This window comes from Mobula hypostoma, chromosome 5 (assembly GCF_963921235.1).
Source record: "Mobula hypostoma chromosome 5, sMobHyp1.1, whole genome shotgun sequence".
In the NCBI taxonomy this organism is placed as follows: Eukaryota; Metazoa; Chordata; class Chondrichthyes; order Myliobatiformes; family Myliobatidae; genus Mobula; species Mobula hypostoma.
The window spans coordinates 36,997,383-37,018,589 of record NC_086101.1 but is presented as its reverse complement, the minus strand read 5'-3'; the positions used below and the strand labels follow the sequence as shown (position 1 = coordinate 37,018,589).

The 21,207-nt window shown below is 42.8% G+C and overlaps 1 protein-coding gene across 3 annotated transcripts in view; it reads left to right on the top strand.

The window, feature by feature from the left end:
• The first annotated feature begins 7,073 nt into the window (after positions 1 to 7,073).
• ubac2 (UBA domain containing 2) overlaps positions 7,074 to 21,207 on the top strand; it is a 224,323-nt gene continuing 210,189 nt past the window's right edge. For 2 of the 3 annotated variants that reach the window (XM_063048397.1, XM_063048398.1), the window contains exons 1-3: positions 7,074 to 7,154; positions 16,716 to 16,843; positions 20,170 to 20,289. In XM_063048397.1, coding sequence (XP_062904467.1) covers positions 7,124 to 7,154; positions 16,716 to 16,843; positions 20,170 to 20,289 — 279 coding nt within the window. In that variant the 5' untranslated portion in view covers positions 7,074 to 7,123. The remainder of the gene's footprint in view (positions 7,155 to 16,715; positions 16,844 to 20,169; positions 20,290 to 21,207) is intronic. The other variant, XM_063048399.1, reaches the window with a different exon arrangement.

Here is a 21,207-nt window from a genome sequence, read left to right as displayed (position 1 = left end):
AACTTTCAAAGATCTACAACTCATAATCTCATATTATTTATTTACCATTTTCTTTTTAACTATTTGCATATTGGTTGTTTATCAGTGATGTTTATGTATAGTTTTTCATAAATTCTATTTTATTTCTTTATTTTCCTGTCAATACCTGCCAGAAAATAATCTCAAGTTCGTATATGGAGACACATATGTACTTTGATAATACATTTTCTTTGACTTTGACTTTGAGAGATTGTTAAAATGGTTTACTATTGTCACATGTACCAAGGTACAGTGAAAAACTTTGTTTTGTATGCCATCCAGACAGATCACTTCACCACATCAGTGCATTGAGGTACTGCAAAGGAAAAACAGTAACACTAGAGTATTATGTTACAATTACAGACAATGTGCATTACAGGTTGACAATAAGGCAAAGCCCTAACAAGGTCAATTGTGATAGCAAGAGTCCATCTATCACACTAGGGGACCATACAATAGTCTCATAACAGTGGGGATTAGAAACTATCCTTGGGCCTGGTGGTATGTGCTTTCAGACTTTTGTATCTTGTTGGCGTGTGGCCAAGTGGTTAAGGCGTTTGTCTAGTGATTTGAAGATTGCTAGTTTGAGCCTTGGCTGAGGCAGTGTGTGTGTGTCCTTGAGCAAGGCACTTAACCACAAGTTGCTCTGTGACGACACCGGTGCCAAGTTGTATGGGTCCTAATGCCCTTCCCTTGGACAACATCGATGGCGTGGAGAGGGGAGACTTGCAGCATGGGCAACTGCTGGTCTTCCACACAACCTTGGCCAGGCCTGCGCCCTGGAAACCTTCCAAGGCGCAAATCCATGGTCTCATGAGACTAATGATTGCCTATATATCTTCTTCTGAAGAAGGGGCTCATCCCGAAACATTGACTTGTTTATTCATTTCCATAGCTGCCACTTGACCAACTGAATTCCTCCAGCATTTTGTGTATGTTGCTCTGATTACCAGCATCTGCAGAATCTCTTGTGCTTTTATATCTTCTGTCAGATAGGAGGGAGGAGAAAGGAAACTGTCCCAGTGGGTGGGGTCTTTGATGATGTTGACTGCTTTGCCAAGACAATAAGAGTGTAGTTAGAATCCATGGAGGGGAGGCTGGTTTCCCTGAAGTGCTGGGCTGTGTCTACCAAACTCTTCAGTTTCTTGTGGTCACAGGTAGAACAGTTGCTACACCGAGCTGTAATGCATCTAGACAGGATCCTTTCCTTGGTGAATCAATAAAAATTGGTGAGGGTTGTCACGTACCCCGTGATGGGGATAAAGAAACCAGCAGAGATGGAAAACACTTTGGAGTCTAGTATTGCTATAAACTACTAATATTTATTAGTAACTATGCAATACAGTAATATAAATGTAGATAAATCAAACAGGTTAGCAATGATTATATATAAAAGTAAGTGTGGAGTATATATGTATGAAAAACCAAGCTTCTTTAAGTCTAGGGGTAAAAAGATACAGTCTTACGATGATGAGTAAATTCAGTTCAGTTCAGTTCGTGGTATGTAATTGAGTAGTGATGAGGAGAGAGAGAGAGAGTTGAGTCTTCAGGTGCGCTGCTGTCGTCGGTTTCCTTGTCGTCCTCCGAAATCCTTCACAAGTCACCGACTGTGACTTTAACCAGGGGGATCAGTTTTCCTGTGGTGGAGCTATCACCCCGGTAAGGGTAGACACATGGACAACTCCCCACCAGTCAACCCTTTCTCCTTCACTGGGATAGCAATTTGGATTGATCCGCCTGATCGCTCCTCCAAAACCCACTTTCCCTGCGGGCACGACAATGTTCATTCCGTGTCCAGATCATGTGTCTGAGGTCTGTATCATCTGACCTCCCATTTATTTCTCTGTGCTGAGCATCACCTGTCATTCAAAGAGTCCCTCCTTCCTTTGTCTGCAAAGAAATGCAAGCAGGCAACCGGTCCTCGAAAGTAACATCAACAACCTGCCTTCAGTCACCATAGCAACCTCGAGCTGCTCGGTGCTGTCTCCAACTCCAAACTCAGTAGAAATCCAAAGTTACTTCCAATGCCTTAAAGTGACAGTCCACTGTTAATCTTCGCTCTCTCTCTCTCTCTCTCTTTTCAAAAGCAACATATCGGTGGGTAAATAACTCTTTCTCTCTCTCCTCAAAAGCACAGTTAATAGGAGTACTCCAGGATCTCCTCACAGGGTCAACAGGGACAATATCAAAAATACTAAGTGTGTGACAATCAGAGCAATAGTTGTAGGATATATCCTGAGCAATAATGTATGAAGCTGCTTCTATATTGTATCAGAAATGATTTGGCTCATCAATAATTATTTGCTCAACTCAAACTGATGGCGCTAAGTACCATAAAAGGTTGAACCTTTTTCCTGGTGAACATATTTTCCAGAGGATGTCACATATTTTCATCAGGAAACTTGATGGTCTTGGCTGTATACCAATTATTCTTATTTTCATTATATTTAGTGTGCATTTGCGGAGGAAAGGAAAGGAGTGATGTTTATCATTGGGTTTGCTGTTTGCAAATCCTACTGCTGAAATTTAGCTGCACTGACTTCAGTTCAGTTCAATTACACAGGAGGACACATGTTGCAAAGCATTTAGTACATGACAAAGGACACTTAAAGAGTCATACAGCATAGAAACAGCCCCATCAGCCCATGCTGACCAAGATCCCATCTAATCTAGTCCCATTTGCATTTGGCCCATATCCCTTTAAACTTTTCCTATCATGTACCTGTCCAAGTAACTTTTCTTTCTTTCTTTTTCAATCTTTTTATTAATTTCATAGAATGAAAACATAACAAAACAAAAATACAAGTAGTAGGAGATACATTGTTACATTTAAAATGAGTAATTGTAAAACCAAATAGTAAAAATTGACGAAGCTCCCAATCGTGTAGAATAATAATGAATAATACAAAACAAAAAAAACTGAAGAAAAATCATGAAAAAGAAAAAAAAGAAAAAAAACAAACCCCATCCCAAAAAAAAACTAAACTAAACAGAACTAGTCAACTAAACTAAAAGACTTGGGCAGTACTAACAACCTGAAAATGGGAAAGAAGAAAACCTTAGTGTCGATGACTCCATTCCTCTCAACCAACAGTACAGAGAAATAAAACAAGTTTGGAAATGGTCAAATTACATCAAATGCAAATGCTGAATGAATGGGAAGTAACTTTTAAATGTTGATGTACCTGCCTCAACCATTTCCTCTGGCAGCTTGTTCCATAGGCAGAACACTCTCTGGATGAAAAAGTTACCCCTCAAGCTCTTAATAAATTTCTTCCTTCTTACCTTAAACCTATGCCTGCTAGTACTTGATTTCCCAACCCTGGGAAAAAGACTGAGTGTATTCACCCTATCTATGCCCCTCATGATTTTATACACCCCTATAAGATAGCAATTCAGTCTCTTACACTCCAATGGAAAAAAGTCCCAACTTGTTTCCCGGCAACATCCCTGTAAACCTCCGCTGCACTCTTTCCACTTAGTAACATCTTTCCTGGAGCAGCGTGGTCCAAGCTGAACACTATATTCCAAACGTGGCCTCGCCAACATCTTCTACAATTGCAACACAACATCCTATCTTTGAGAATCAACGCTCTAACTGATGAAGGCCAGCATGCCAAAAGCCGTCTTCACCATCCTGTCTACCTACAGCGCCAGTTTCAGGAAACCACGTACTCTGTTCTACAAAACTCCCCATGGCCCCATAGTTCACTGTGAAAGTCCTACCTTGGTTCTACCACCAGTTGTTGAAACATTCTGCCAACAGTTAAAAAAGACTGTGGACTGTGGAAATCAGAAACAGATATGGATATTTTTGGCAAGGTACGGGGTTCTCTCAAGGCTGCAGCAAATAATCCTCCTACCTCCCTGCTCCAGAGACCTGGCTTTGATTCCCACCTTGGTGGCAGCAGTGAGGTGCATAGACATAAAATTACAATAAATCACAAGATAAATAAATATTACAAAAAAGAATAATACGGTAGTGTTCATGACTACTGTTCAGAAATCTGATGGCGGGGGGAGAGGAAGCTGTCCTAAAATCATTGCGTCTGGGTCTTCAGCCTCCTGTACATCCTCCATGATGGCATGAATGAGAAGAGGGCATGTCCTAGATGGTGAGGGTCCTGAGTGATGGATGCCACCTACCCGAAGATGTCCTCGGTGGTGGGGAGTGTTGTACCTGTGATGGAAGCGGCTGAGCCTACAACCCTCTGTCGCCTCTTGCGATCCTGTGCACTGGAGCCTCAGCGTAAGAGGGTGATACAACCAGTCAGAACGTTTCCCACCGTACGGCTACAGAAATTTGCTGAGAGTCCACTGGGGAAGTCAAGGGGCCAATGTCTGCCAGCCCCAGTCTAGTGGATGGAGGCTAGAAGCCAGGACACAGCCTGTCCTGCTGTTAGAAGACTGTGTGTGTGTGTGTGTGTGTGGTGGGAGGGAGGTAAGGGGCTTGTTTTTCTGTTGTTTCGTTTGTGCTGTTGTTGTGCCTTGTGTGTTCTATGAACATGACAAGCTACTGTGGCACTGGAATGTGTGCTGACACTTACAGGCTGGCCCCAGCGCAGCATCCTTCGTTGTTATCGCAAACAACACACTTCACTGTACATTTTGATGCACGTGACACTTAACTGAATCTGATTCTATGCTGATCAGTGAGTGATGTCAGTGTCTGCCAGTGAGGGAGTGATAGGGTCAACATGTCCATGAGAGTGACTATGACTGAGGAGGGGGGGTGTGAGGGCGTTGATTAGCAAGTTTAGTGGTTCAATGGTTCCATTTAATATCAGAGAATGCATGCAGTTCTTACTCCTCACAGACATCCACAAAACAGAAGCAAAACCCCAAAAAATGAATGACAGAAAAATGTTAGAACCCCAGATTGCCCCCCATGCACAAGCATCAGCAGATCGTCAACCCTCCCCTCATCCCCCACTTGTTCCAGCTGAAAGCATCAGCCCCACCATCCACCTCGCAAGCAATAGCAGAGACCGTGGCCTAGGGTCCATTCCATCAAAAACCACTGCTCATCTCAACAGTTTGACATTCCACAGGCTCTATCCACCACTAACGAGGGAGAGAGAAGTATTATCCCTTCCACAGCGAGAAGAGAGACCAACAGCTTGCTGTTTCAATGTTACTGTCTGTGGTGTCGCTTTTTATTTCCAGTCTTGCCGACTCAGGAATCAGCAGCAAGCTCTTCACCCTTGAGAGAGTTCGCTCGAGTGCAGAGGCCTCTGACAGCCGCAGACATTGTCTCAATGTCTGTGTGTCAGGGATTGTGATAGTAATTGTATCGGTGAGTAAATCTGTCACTGAGTGTGAGATGAGCCAGTGTGTGAAGGTATCAGTGAGTCAGTGTGCCAATGAGAGTCTATCAGTGAAGGCCTGTATCAGTGAGTGTGTGTCAACCAGCAAGTCTGTTGGTAAATTTGTAAGTCATAAGAGCAAGTATGTGTCTCAGGAAGGTTCTGTCACTGAGGCTTGTTAGTGACTCTGTGTCAGTGAGGGAGTGATTGTATCAATATGTGAATATGCCCATGAGTGCAGACAAGTGTAGTTATGTCTGTGGGTTGATCAACAAATGTATCAGTAATTGTGATTAGTAATTGAGTTTCACTAAGTCAGATGAATCAGTCTGTGTGTGTGTGTGTGTGTGTGTGTGTGTGTCTGTGCGCACGCGTGCGCGTATGCATGTGTCATTGTGTCTAGAAATGAAAACAATTGTGTTAGTGAGCCAGAACAAGTGTGTTTCCAACTGAGTGTGTGAAAGATTCAACGATATGATTCAAAAATTCAAAGATTTGGGAACAGCTTCTTTCCAACTGTGATAAGACTGCTGAACGGATCCTGACCCGGATCTGGGCCGTACCCTCCAAATATCCGGACCTGCATCTCAGTTTTTTTGCACTACCTTACTTTCCATTTTTCTATTTTCTATTTATGATTTATAGTTTAAATTTTTAATATTTACTATCGATTTGTACTTCAGGGAGTGGGAAGCGCAGAATCAAATATCGCTGTGATGGTTGTACGTTCTAGTACCAATTGTTTGGTGACAATAAAGTATAAAGTATGAAGTATGAAAGCCCCCTTGAAGAGATGCCACGTCAACATGACTCCGGGGAACCGTGACTGCTCCGAGTGGAGGAGCATCCCAGGTGGGACTGAGAATCCCAAGGCCGTGCACTGACAACATTCACAAGCCCAATGTCAATGGTGGAACTAACCAACCTCCTGCCCCCTCAGACATGACCTGCACCTGTATGAGGGGGAGTCTGTGTTTGTAGTCCTGGCCTCAGCAGTCACTTCACACAACTGGAGTGGAAATAACCTGATAAAAATCTATGGGTCAGTGTGTCGCTGAGTGTGCTCTCTCCAACTTGTAAATGAGTACAATCATTCATCAATGAGAGGATTGTAGTCAGTGATAATGTAGTGAGAACTGGGGATGGTCAGTGAGTGACCAGGGGATAACTCTGGAGTGTGTCAGTGAGCAGCAGGGTCAGCGGATGAGTGTGTTAAGAGTGTTAGGAGTGAGTGGGGTTTACCCCTCTTTTGGGGATATGTTTGTGCCCAGGTGTCCTTGGAGAAGGAGCACTGGGTACTGTGGGGGATTTCCCTGAATGGTGGCCCCCCTCCCCCCGGGAATTGACTGTTTTATAGACAGTAATAATCATGTCTTGGAAGTACTTGATGTTTGTATTTCATGCATTTTGGTGTCAATGAACTTTTGTTGTTTTGTTAAAAAAGAGAGCGAGTGGAACAGTGAGTGCAGGAAGAGCCACAGTGAGAATGTAGGTGATTGCGTCCAGGATTAAATGTCAACGTGTGCCGGTAAGTGAATATCAATGATCTTGATCAGCTCACCGGAGGCAAGGCGAAGAAGGGGAGGGGCATAGCTCCTCGAGGGGGCGCGTCCGGACTGGTGGAGGGGCGTGGCTAGCAACAGGGGCGTGTCCGATCTGGCGGAGGGGTGTGGCTGACAACAGGGAGGCGTGGCCAGCAGCAGAGGTCGGGTCTGGGCTGATGGAGAGGCGTGGCCAGAATCAGGGCGGGTCGGGCTGACAGGGCGTGGCCAGAATAAGGGGGCGTGGTCGGCGAGACGATGCTGAGCGGCACTGGCTCCAGCGGCCTGTGTGAGTAGTGGGGCCCGGGGGTGAGGCGGAGTTTGGTGGGGGCCGGCGCAGGCGAGGACACGGTTTCTGGGCCTGGGCAAGGAGGCTGTTGTTGAGCCCGGCGGTTTCCGGGATCGGAGCGCCGGGCCTCTCCACGCCCGCGGCCTGTGATCAGAAGTTGATGCAGTGGACTCGACTCGGCCAAGGCCGAGGAGCCGCTCCCTCACCGCCTTCCCCCCCCCCTCCCGAGGTCTGCTCCTGCACCCGGGCCGTTCGCTGTAGCTTTGTATTCCGCTTCATAGCATAAACTGCGGGCTGGCTGCCGGCTGGATCCGCTGGAGTGGCAGTGCTGAGGGAGCGCCTTTCATTCGGAGCGGCAGTGCTGAGGGAGCGCCTTTCATTCACAGCGGCAGTGCTGAGGGAGCGCCTTTCATTCTGAGCGGCAGTGCTGAGAGAACACCGCTTTAGAAGGGGAGGGGTGGTACTGAGGGAGCAGCATATTGCCAGATTTGCCATCTCTGAGAAGGGGTTTTCTCTGTACCATAACAATTGTACAAGATCCCGTTCAATGATCTGGAAGGAATGCTCCCTGATCACTTGGACTCAGTTTTTTTACTCTAACCAGTATCACCAGCTCTTCCTTCGGTTAGTCCTGAGGAAGGGTCTCGGCCTGAAACGTGGACTGCACCTCTTCCTGGAGATGCTGCCTGGCCTGCTGCGTTCACCAGCAACTTTTATGTGTGTCACCAGCAATATATTGTCTGGTCATCTGTTTCTGTATAATGGAAACTCTCTTTGCACAAATGGTTTGTGGAGTTTCCTTCATTACAGCTCCATAAAAAAAGTTTTGGCCGTATTCTGATGTGGATACTCTATAGAAGTTCTGTTTGAAGGATGTAGTGCACATCTCTCCCTGGTCAATGTTTATTTTTCATTCAAAATCACTTAAAGTAAAGACATTTGGACATTACTCCATTGTTTTTTGTAGAGCTGCCAGTCTGCTGAGTTAATGATAGTACTGGAGTGTCTACCTTTCAAAAATAAGACTATAAGACAAAGGAGCAGAAGTCGGCCATTCGGCCCATCGAGTCTGCTCCGCCATTTTATCATGAGCTGATGCATTCTCCCATTTAGTCCCACTCCCCCGCCTTCTCACTGTAACCTTTGAAGCCCTGGCTACTCAGATACCTATCAATCTCTGCCTTAAATACACCCAATGACTTGGCCTTCACTGCCGCCCGTGGCAACAAATTCCATAGATTCACCACGCTCTGGCAAAAAAAAATGCACTAGGGGCTCCTGAAATAATTAAATAATGCTATCTTGAATTCTTTGAAAGCAGTGTCACGGGTAGATTAGGGTTGTAAAGAGTTTTCAGCACATTGGCCTTCATAAATTGAAGCTTTGAGTAGGGGAATTAGAATGTTGAAGTTTTATAAGAGGGTGCCGAGGCCTAGTTTTGAGTATAGTGTGCAGTTCTAGTCACCTACGTAAAGGAAAGATGTCAGGAAGATTGAAAGAGTGCAGAGAAAATTGACAAGGATGTTTTCAGTGTTTGAGAACCGGGGTTACAGGGAAAGGTTGTTGAGGTTAGCACTTTATTCCCTGGAGCGTAGAAGATGGAGTGGAGATTTAATAGAAATTGAGGGATGTAGAAAGGATAAATGCAAGCAGGCTTTTTCCACTAAGGTTGGGTGAGACTGGAACTAGAGGCCATGGGTTGAGGTTGAAAGGGGAAAGTTCACTCAGAGTGGTGAGAGTGTGGAACGAGCTATCAGTGGAAGTGGTGAATAAGGGTGACAGTGAGGGCCTCCATCAGTCAGAGTTGACCATGAACATCCTAGCTGTCTAATACGCAAGCCTGGGCAGTATAATATGGAGAGCAAGCTGTTGCCCATGTAGCAAGCTCTCCCCGCCACTCCAAGCATCTGGCGAACCCAAAGGAATGGCAGAGACTGATACAGTCAGCATTGAACTCAATGTAGGACTGACTTGGGGACTCCAGCTAGGGGTTTATGTCTGAAGCTGGCTTCGTGGGTGAGTATAGCCATAAGCTAGTGGAGGAGGATTGAGATCAGTTTTCCTTCCAGATGAACTGTCAACCACAGCTGATGTGTCCCATCTGCCTGAAGCAAGTGATTTTAAGGCGTCAGTAAAATAATAGTTCCTCATAGACTAGATGGGCCGAGGGATCTGTTTCTGTGCCTCTTCTGTTCTCTGACTTCTTGCATTTTACCTTCAAGATAAAGAGGAAGATCTATGTAATGGTGTGAATGACTTATAAATTATTTAAAACATTTTAATGTAGGTTGAGTCCTCTGCTTTTAGCTGCTTAATTTCCTTTGTGGGTGTTTGCACAACAAACTGTCTGATATATATGTCCTACTCATAGTATGATTACTGTGGAAGAAATGTGTATCTCAAGCTATGTCTGCATTTCTATAACTATGTCAACTTTATCCATAAATTAAACACTCAACATTTTAGGTGGCAGTGAGTGAAGTACATTATAGAGTCATACACAATTTAAACCAGTCTTTCAGCCCGACTGGTTAATGCCAACCAAGATGCTCACCTAAGATTTGCCCACGTTTGGCCCATAACTTCTAACCAATGTTTCCAAAGTGAGTGATATCACCCACCCCCCCAAACTCCCCAGGGGTGGTAGGGTTGTGCTCTGTAACAAAGGGGATAGTTGAAGGATTACAGGCTTAATTTGAGAATTGAATTACTTATAAGCATTTGGTCCTTGGTGCCTCATAATTAATTACAATGATCACGTTATCACCTCATCCCTTGCTAACCCACTGCTCTCTTAGGCTACGTCCACACTACGCCGGATAATTTTGAAAATGCCGGTTTCGAGTAAAAACGACAGGTGTCCACACTAAGCGTTTTTCAAAATATCTCCGTCCACATTAGACGGATATTTGGGCGAGTATCCTCCTACTGGGCATGCGCAAGACACACATAAAACAAGCGAAGAGAAAAGAGTATACTTGGTGCCCATTTGTCTAGTTACAGAGTAGAGAAACTTAAAAGGAATTGCTGTTGGCTCTCGCACAGGAGGACTTAAAACTAAAAAAAACAAATACTGGAGCATATGGAGTTCACGGACAGTATGACCCGGCTGACGACGAACATTGAAAAACTGACTAACTCTGTTGCATTAATAAAGCACCTTGTTAAATGTCTGCATCAGTGTTATCTTGTATTTCCATACAATGTTACATTAGGCTGTAACACATCTATTGTCAGAGAAGTACTTGCATAAATAGGTAAACCACCTTCATACAAGCAAGGACAGAAAACAGGGCAAAGTGAGTATACTTATTTATTCAGTAAGCTATGGGTCAAAGTATTTGGTGAGTACATTTCTAACTCTTCTGGCTTTGGTCTGTTCTGAAATTGTTAGGTTATGTGGGGGGCTGCGTTCAAGAAAACAACGAAATGCCGCACTGTGGCAATCCGTTCCAGCACGTCATGACAGCATTTTTAAATAGTCAAAAAAGCTCACTTTACAATTTAACTCTCACGCCGTTCACACCAATTGCACTTTATAACAGCTTGCGCAGTACCAAGCAGAAGCAGAAAAAGCATTGTTGTTGTGGTGTTGTCATGACAGTGTTTTTAAATCTCTCCGGTTACCCCGTATACACTACACCGGATAATGGGCGTTTTCAGATTTATTCACTCTGGAGATCGTTTCTGAAAATCTCCGTTTTCGGGGGGTGAAAACGCCGGCTCAGTGTGGACGGAGGGTCAAAACAAAGAGAAAAAGCTTCGTTTTCAAAATTATCCGGCGTAGTGTGGACGTACCCTTAGACTTTGCTTGAAGTGTGTTATAGTTCTGGAAAGCAATGTGACACTTCTGTGTTTGGCATATCATGAGAAATCTAGACTGAATCATGTTATTTCCAGGCCTGGTCTGCGCACATTATCGCCGCTCATTAGGTAGTTGTGTTAGCTGGTATGATTTCCATACGCTCATCACGCAGTGCCGCAATTCCTGTGAATTAGGCTGTAGTGTTCATTGAAGTAAAGTTCAGGATCTGCCCTTTTGAATGGTCTTGACCACATTTCTCTAACCTACAGCTCAACCAAGATATCATAGCCCCACTTTATGTACCTTCAGGCAGTGAGTCAGGTTTTGCCGGAGCTGTGATGCCCTCATAACCTTTCCCTTTATGGATGGCAGCACTTGAGGTTGGACTTAAACAATAGGTCATTAACTGTGGTCATGAATCCATAACAAAAAGGACAGAAGCAGACCAAACAGAAAAGTGTACACAGTATTGAGTGGCATATTTGCAATATAGATTTATACCAACACCAAGCAACCACCAGCAGCTAATGTGTCTGTGTGAAAAAGTTTTTTCAAATGAGGCAATGAAACCATTCAGGCTCCTTAACCATTCAAAAAGAACACACTCTGATAAGGCAAGCAAGAGCTTGACTTATTTTCGGTCACTTGGAGAAAACTTTCAGAAATAGGAAACACTTCAAAACATGTTTGCCAGCATTTCACAACAGAACAGTGATGGTTTGTGTGCTTCATACCAAGTTTCACAGCTAAATCTGGAAAGCCCCGTACAATTGGAGAACTGATTCTGCCTGCAATAAGGGAAGTTCTGAGTACGGTCACCAGACCAAATACTGAAGGGGATTCTACGTATTGATAACTCTGTCCAAAGATGAGTAGATGAAATGTCTGAGAATCTGGAGACACATTGTGCAACATACTGAGGGCAACAGACTTTGCTGTGCAGGTGGATGAGTCAACTTTGCCAGGCAATGGATCTTTACTTCTTTTGTTATGTTCCCTTCATAAAAGATGAAAGCATGGTTCAAGAGTCATTATTTACAAGGGGACTACAAATAGTTAGGAAGGGGGAGTCAATACTTTGGGATGTTGAGCAATTATTCAAACAGGAGGATATTCTGCTCACCAGCATTAATAGACAATAGGTGCAAGAGTAGGCCATTCACTGTGATCATGGCTGATCATCCACAATCAGTATCCAGTTCCTGCCTTATCCCCATAATCTTTGATTCCGCTATCTTTAAGAGCTCTATCCATCTCTTTCTTGAAAGCATCCAGAGACTTGGCCTCCACAGCCTTCTGGGGCAGAGCATTCCACATATCCACCACTCTCTGGGTGAAAAAGTTTTTCCTCAACTCCGTTCTAAATGGCCTACCCCTTATTCTTAAACTGTGGCCTCTGGTTCTGGACTCACCTATCAGCGGGAACATGCTTCCTACCTCCAGCGTGTCTAATCCCTTAATAATCTTATATGTTTCAATAAGATCCCTCTCAGCCTTCTAAATTCCAGAATATACAAGCCCAGTCGCTCCAATCTTTCGACATATGACAGTCCCGCAACCCTGGGAATGAACCTTGTGAACCTACGCTGCTCTCCCTCAATAGCAAGAATGTCCTTCCTCAAATTTGGAGACCGAAACTGCACACAGTACTCCAGGTGTGGTCTCACCAGGGCCCTGTACAGCTGCAGAAGGACCTCCTTGCTCTTATACTCAGTTCCCCTTGTTATGAAGGCCAGCATGCCTTTAGCTTTCTTCACTGCCTGCTGTACCTGCATGCTTGCTTTCAGTGACTGATGAACAAGGACACCTAGATCTCGTCGTGCTTCCCCTTTTCCTAACTTGACACCATTTAGATAATAATCTGCCTTCCCGTTCTTACCACCAAAGTGGATAACCTCACATTTATCCACATTAAACTGCGTCTGCCATGCTTATGCAACACGTGGGGCACCAATGGACGCAACCATGGGGCTATTACTTACTTGTTAAAAGCGGTACCTAACATACAGTGGTGCTAAAAAGTTTGTGAACCCTGTAGAACTTCATAAAATGCAAAGCAATCAGATTGAACAATTAAATAGTGCACCCCCCGAGGCACATTTGGTGGTTTACAGAAGCAACACACGTGCGGATATTTTAACTATCTGTTTGGCTTCACAGTTGCTGCCTGATCCAATGACTTCCTCCAGCAGCGTTCTATTTTCCTCCTGTGATACGTAGAGGTTCATCGCAACTTTCTTATTTCACACTCTATGCATCTGTTTGGACATCTTGCTTTTATGAATTGAGTTTCTGAATCACTGTAGCTTTGACACTTTAAATTGTCAATCAATAAAAGGGAGCAAAAAAACAAGTCCGTGGAGCATTGAATTATATGACCATAACAGTAGGATGCAAGTTAGCTGGCCGTCCGGTGTACTCACCTGACTGTATGCCATGTTCAGAAGGATGCAGAAACATTTAGATCGCTGATATCAAACCGGGGATTTTCAGTTTAATTAAATGATTTTGTCGAAGTTGTGTTTATTGTCAAAGAGCATATATGGGTGTATTTTCACATGGCCTTCGAAGGGAGTGAGGTGAGTTTCAACTGCTGGAAATGTTAAGGCAGGTATTAGGTAGATTTTCTTCAAGGCCTACTTGTGTTGGAGTGTAGTTGCAGAAACTTCATGGAACAAATGCTTACTGTGGTTGAGGAGGCCCTTCTCTGTGCAGCTCTAGATGGAATGGGAATCAGTAGTGTTCAGAAGGCAATTGAAGAAATATCTGAGCTTGGCCAAAGAGTTCAAAAGTATGTATGCAGCATAAAATCCTGAAATTTGATGTCCCCACAGACAGTCATGAAACAAAGAACCATGGAACCAACTCACACAAAGAAAAACATCAATCCCCCCCCCACATGCAAAAAAACACACAAAACCGCAGCAAAATAAGAGTGCAAACGCATAATATAAAACATAGAATCAAAAGGCATATTTCAGTTCAATTCAGTGTTCATCATTTCTAGGCTGCCCTGATTCAAAAATCGCCCAAAAGTAGCAACAAAAAATGGAGTGCTCAGAACACATCCCAACACTGAAACCACAAACCTTACTCCAGCAGCATGGAGGTGAGGTAGTGGGGGGGAGGGGGAGAGAGAGACCACCACGCATAGACACCCTCCTCTAGCAGCAGTGATCGAGGGGCAGGTAGATAGCGCTGACACTCACTCACCCTCCGCCCTCAGCTTGATGCTTTGAATCTTCCTCGGTGCTTTAATCAGCGAGAGGTGGAGTTGAACATGGGTTCACACCCTTTTCCTAGCTTCCTGGCCTCTGTGCCATGTGTGGAACCCTCTCAGAGACAGTAAAGTGCCAGATTGCCCGATCGGTGCGAAAACACACCGCCAGGATGTAGCTGTATGATTATAGAGGGAAAGTAGTAGAGGGGATTAATTGGAATCTCTATAAATTGAACAAGGTGGTATATTGATCCATAGTCTAGAGCCAGAGATTCACCTTTATTTTCATCTGTACAGAAAATGCAAATAAACTGAAAATTTTATTGATACACACAGCATGTTGACTGTTTATTCCCTTCCATGGATGCTGCCTGACTTGTTTCTCCAGCATTTTATGTGTGTTGCTCAAGATTTCCAGCATCTGCAAAATCTCTTGCATCTATGATTTTTTTTTGTTTTATTTGTAATTGCCGTTCAGGCTATGGGAGCTAATTGGTCTCAGCAATCTGAAAGCTCCAGATCAAACTGAAATGTTTTTGAGCAGCAGGCAGTTCACAGAAGTATTAGAATAAAATTAGAACATCGGAAGTCTGCTGTTTATTTTAATATAGAGTCTTAGAGCAATATAGTACGAATACAAGCGCTTTGGTCCAACGAAGCCATGCTGATCACTGCCCACCCAGCTAGTCCCAAGATCAGCCCATATCTCACCAATCACCTCCCCACCAAGTGTGTCTTAAATAAAACCATTGTACCTGCCTCAACCACTTCCTCTGGCAACTTGTTTATTTATATACTCACCACCCTCTGGGTGGAAAAAGCTGCCTCTCAGGTTCCTCTTTGCCCCATCACCCTATTTTTGGACTCCCTTACCCTGGGAAAAGTCTTTTACCATACACTTTATCGATCCTCTTAAAATTTTAAACACTTCCATAAGGTCACTTCATATTCTGGTACATTCCACAGAATAAAGACCTAGCCTGGGTAACCCCTCCCTATAGCTCAGGCCCTCTGGTCCTTTTCTGTACTCTTTACAGGTTAACCACATCTTTCCCATGCAACACCCACAAAATGCTGGAGGAACTCAGCAGGCAGCATCTATAGAAAAGAGTAAACTGTCATCCTTTCCAGTCCCGGTGAAGGGTCTTGGCCTGAAACGTTGACTGCTAATTCATTTTCATAGATGCTGCCTGACTTGTTGAGTTCCCCCAGCATTTTGTGTGTGTTGCTTTGGTTTTCCAGCATCTGCAGATTTTCTGTGACACCTTTCCTATAACAGGGTGACTAAAACTGTATACTGTGTTCCAAGTGCGGCCTCATTGACGACTTGTACATACTTACCCTGGAATTTGGTGCTAAAAGGTTACTTGGCTCACGTTATAAGATTGACTTTTAAATATCAAAAACTGCCAAGTGTTTTTGAACTATGTAGCAAATAGGAATTGCCTGGAAGGGAATGCAATGAGCCTTCACCAAGTTGGGATGGCAGGGATGGGTGTCATATGAGCATAGTGGTTGGTCCAATTGTTTTACAGCGCCAGTGACCACCAATTGGGGTTTGTTTCCCTTAACGGCTTTATAAGTTCTCCTCATGACCATGTGGGTTTCCTCCTGGTGCTCCGGTTTCCTTCCACATTCCAAAGGCATACCATTAGGGTTAGGATTAATAAGTTTTAGGCATACTATGCTTGCGCTGGAAACACAGGGACACTTGTGGACTGTCCCCAGCAATTCCTCGCTGACTTGATTTGCTGCAAACGATGCATTTCACTGCACGTTTCAATATTTCAATGTACATGTAACACATAAAGCTATTCTTAATCATTATCACGCTATCATCTTTGATGTGTGGAGTGATTGAATGTGCTGGGATTCTATTGTTTAAAGTTCGTAAAATTGCAAGGTGACCTCATTGAAATGTACAAAATTCTTCGAGTGCAAGTAGAATGTTTCCCTTGGCCTAGGAGTCGAGAGGTGTGTGTGGGGGGGGCACACTTTCAGAATAAGGAGCAGGCTGTTTGGGACTGAAATAAGACACTTCTTCATTCGTATATTGGTGACTTTTGGAATTCTCTACCCCAAAGGGTGTGGAGGCTCAGTCAATGGTTTCACCCAAAAGGGAACTAAATAGATTTGTGGATGTTAAAGGAATCAAAAGATCTGGGAACAGAGCAGTATTGATGCGGATGCCATGACTTTGATGTATTGCAGAGCAGGGGGAGTAGATATTGAAATCTCCGAAGGAGGACCTGAATTTAAGACTTTCTAATTTAGAATTAATGATCCTACCCACTCTTAGTTAAATACCTCTCCAATTACTTGAGTGTGAATCAGTACAGTGGAGCAGTGTAGTGTTTTCCTTTAATGAACAGTCAGCAAAGGTTTATGCTGAGGATGTTGGCATAAACAATTAAAATGAGTTGTGTTACAATGAGGTGGAAGATTATCTTGGTTATTCCTGCACATTAGAGTTATAGCAAAGAACAAAAATGGTCTATCATTTGGAGCTATCCAATTTCCTCTTTTTGTTTTACAGATAAAGCCCCTCTTTCTAAGAGTCTTATGGTGGTGCTCAGTACTGCGGCCTTTATTTTAGCTGTACCATTTCAACAATATCAGAATTATTTTGTGTACGACTTAAAAGCAATTAAACAAGAGCTTGAAGTAAGTTCATCTATTTGGCTTGTTTGTTGGCAAATCCTAATTTGTGCCTCAGAATTTTAAAAGACTATTTTATAGATATGTACAATGTTATGGATTTTGAGAAGCAGGAATGGGCTATTTCTGCTGGTACAAGACTGAATTGATTAAGTTTAATGTGAAACCAGTGTACATCTAAACAAAGCCATCTTCAAGGCTCTTAGGCATAACTCGATCAGGTAGATTGAGGACCTGTATCAAAAGTTTTGATAGTAAACAAGTAATGGTTAATATTTAAAGAATATGTGAAGAATTTTCTGTACAACAAAATATATCCTTTCTTTAAAGTTCAAAAATCAAAGTATATATATTTTTTTCAAAGTATGTATCCTTTAAACAACCTTGAGACTCATCTCCTTGCAGGCAGCCACAAAACAACCCCAGCAGAAACCATTAAAAACAAAAGAAGACCGTTAAACATCCAGTGTGCAGAGAGAGAGGGGGGAAAACAATTTGTGCAGACAATAAAAGCAAGCAGACTGCATTCAGGACTGAAGTTCACAATGTCAGGCATCAATGCAGCTGATCTACACATCCACTGGTTGCAGGCCCCAGCCTCAGTCCAGCACGTATTTGAGCAAACTCCGCAGAGCATTGAGCCGAACCAGCCCGTCCCGCGCCTCTGACCCCAACACCCCAACCAGTTCAGCATGGTTTGGCACTTTCAGCCATAAACAAGAGAAGTTACAGATATATAGACTCAAAATTCATGTGGAGTGCAGCTGAAAAGATCAGTAAACTTGAAGGTTGATAACATTTCAGAATTAGATTCAAGGTAGAAAGTAGAAATGGGCTAGTTGCAGAGGGAAGATCGCAGAGGAAATGAGATTTGTTATTGTCTGATGAGCCTTATTAGTCTGACCTTCCCTTGTAGCCATGGTATTTCTTGTCAAAAGTTAAGTTCTGAAAAGTTTCAGTTCAAAAGTTAAGTTTCTGTTTATTTTGTCTGAACCCCCAGCAACAGATCAAATCAAAATGAAACAAAAACAGAAATGATGGAGATGTTCAACAGATCAGACAGCACCTTCAGGGGTTGGGGAGAGGGGTGGTGGAAAGCAGAATTAATCTGAAGCATGAAATCCATTTTCCTTTCCACAGGTGTAGCCTCTGTTTCTTCTTTCAGATTTCCTGTGCCTGCAGTAATTTTGATTCTCGTCTATATCTGCATAGTCTAACTTTTTTGAATCATAGAGCAACACAGCATGGAAACAGGTCCTTTGGCTCAACTTGTCCATGCTGGTTGTGATGCCCAGCAAGCTAGTCCCATCTGCTTGAGTTTGGCCCATAGCCCTCTAAACCCCTCTTATCCATGTACTTATCTGGATAGTTATAAATGTTGTTAATGTACCCCCCTTAACTAGTGCTCTTAGCAGTTAATTCCAAGTACTCACCATCCTTTGTGTGAAGCTGCTCCTTAATGCCCTTTTAATGTTGACTTTAAATCCCTTATCTATGATCTTAAACCTATGCCCTCATGTTTTTATCACCCCCCACCCCCACTAGGAATAAGACTGTGTGATTTCATCCTATCTATGCCTCTCATGATCTTACATACCTCCATCAGGTCACTCCTCAATATCCCATGTTCCAGGGAGTAAAGTCCTAATCTGCACAACCTCCTCTTGTAACTCAAACAGCATCCTGGTAAATCTTTTCTGCACTCTTACTCGTTTAATAACATCATTCCTATCTCTACACAATGCCCTGGGTGCACCCTCACCAACATCTAATATAAGTGTAACACAACTTCCCAACTCTTATAACCGTTGCCCTGACTGATGAAGGCCAGCTTGTTAAATGGTGCCTTCACTGCCCTGTCTACCTGTGTCACTACTTGTACTCATATGTCCCTCTATTCCGTAACACTCCACATGACTCTACCATTCACTCTATGTCCTAGCACAGTTTGATCTTCCAAAGGCAGTCCCTCACATTAATCTAGATTGAAAGCCATTGCTAATCCTCAGCCCACATACCTAGCTGATCAAGATTCCCCTTCTACACTATCTACAATACTAACTATTTTAGTGTCATCTGCAAACTTACCTTGTACATCCAAATCACACCAACAAAACACTGGCCTCCAGTCTGAGAAACATCCCTTGACCATTACCTTCTGCTTCCCACCACTAAGCTAATTATGAATCCAACCCGCAATCTCCACTGAATCCTTTAAGACATAAACTTTCAGACTTCATTAAAGACCTTGCTAAAATCCATATATACGACATCCACTGCCCTATACTGTTGTAAACTATTTTTGAATTTTTTCTTTACTTATTACTGCACCAAGGCTATGTATTTGCAAGTTATCCTTTTTGAAGTTACTCTAATCAAATCAGATGTTGTGAGGTTGAAGGAGCCACATGTTGAGAAAAGTAAACATAAAATTGTCTGGTAAATTTTGTTATGAATGCTGTCCTCAACATCGATCCTGTTTTGTTCCTTCCCAACATGCCTTAAAATTTCCCTCTTTAGCTGCCTTTTTCTCTATGCATCACATTTACTCCTTTCTGAGCCAAGGTTGTGTTAAAATTAAAATACATTTAATTTCATTATCTGAGAAAAATGCACCCCTTTCCTCCGTGTTATATTGAAGGTTTTGTAGTCCCTGTAGTATTGCATCAATGCAATAATTTCCACTTTAAGCCTGTGGAGATGTGGGGCTGTTTTTGATACTGTAACTACTCTGTTAAATAAACTCATGTCTGGTTAACAAACAAATTGCTGGAGGAATTTGATAGATCAAGCAGCATCTGTTCAACCCGCTGAGTTCCTTCAACAGGTTGTATTTTTGCTTCTCATTCCAGGATCTGTAGTCTGTTATGTTTTCATGTCTAGTTAACTTGAAGCAACAAACAAATGTCATGAAATTATCCATCCAATTTTCTCAATTTTTCTCCAAATGTGCAGTAATCAACATCAAAAATTCTAATCTAAATCAAAATCTGTTTCCCCAACATCATGCTCATGGTGGCTAGAGCATTGTAATTAATGATTTCATGCCTTACTTCCCGTGCTGTCTTCTCCTTCTATCAGCCTCATCACATTCACCATCTTTCCTCTCTTCTTTAAATCCATTTCTATCTTCCGTCATCTCTTCTCTCTTTGTTCCCCTTCCTCTTGTCCCCCCCATTATTTTTATTCGTTCCTTTCTCTCTTCCTATTTCTCCATTTCTCTTTCACCCTTCCTCCCTCTCTCAAAAGGAGAATTCATGGAGTAATTGCTTATCATATGAAATATTCTTAAATTGTAATCTTCAGTCTGTGATTTTTTTGCTCTCTTTCAGATATGGAGAATGATCTTTGCTCGCATAGTTTATCTCGACCTCAAGGATGTATTCTGTAGTTGCCTTCTTATCTACAATTTTAGAATTTTTGAAAGAAGATATGGCAGCCGAAAATTTGCAGTATGTTCAATTTTACAGTGTTTATGATTTTATCTTCATTTTAAACTAGAAAAGCTTATTTCTTGGTTTGCTTTGAAATCCCTACTGCTCATCATTGAGGTAAAACTATGACATCTTTTGCTTATATTTGAGAAGGAAAACAGAGCCTGTATAACATTTCATCAGTAGACATCACTTCCAACAGTGCAATGTCTTCTCTGTGCTGGAGTTATAGAGCATTACAGCACAGATACAGGCCCTTCAGTCCAACAAATGAGTGCTGACCACATTGCTTAACCATCTTGTCCTAATTTCAGATGTTTGACCCTTAAAGCCCCTTGCCTCCATATACTATCAAATTGCTTCTGAAATTACACTATTGTTCCTGCCTCAACCTCTTTCTCTGGTAACTCGTTCTATATTCTCACCATACTCTGTGTGATAAAGTTGTCCCTCAGGTCACTTTTAAATATTTCGCTTCACCCTAAATTTATGCTTTCTAGTTTTGGGCTCCCAAACCCTGGGGAAAGGACTGTTACTGTCCACCTTATCTGTGCCTCTCAGAATTTTAAAATACTTTTGTCAGGACCTATTAAAATAGATAAACTTGGAATATAAGAGAATGAAGGGTGACCTTATTCTCACTCCTGGCCAATCCATCTTTATAACTAGTCTTTATAACATCCTCGTAAATCTCGTTCTTTTTATGTTAACCACGTCTTTCCTATAACAGGGTGACTAAAACTGTACAAAGTTTCCAGTCTACACTGTCAGCATATATTTGTAGTTGAGCCTCTGGAGGTGATTTAAATCTCAGTCATGTGATTCAGGCCAACATAGCCAACTAAACCATAATTATATATAGACACCGGGTGAATTCCTCAGGTAGTTTCGCCCCCACTCCGGTATATTCCTATATCTGAAATCTGCTCCAGTTTT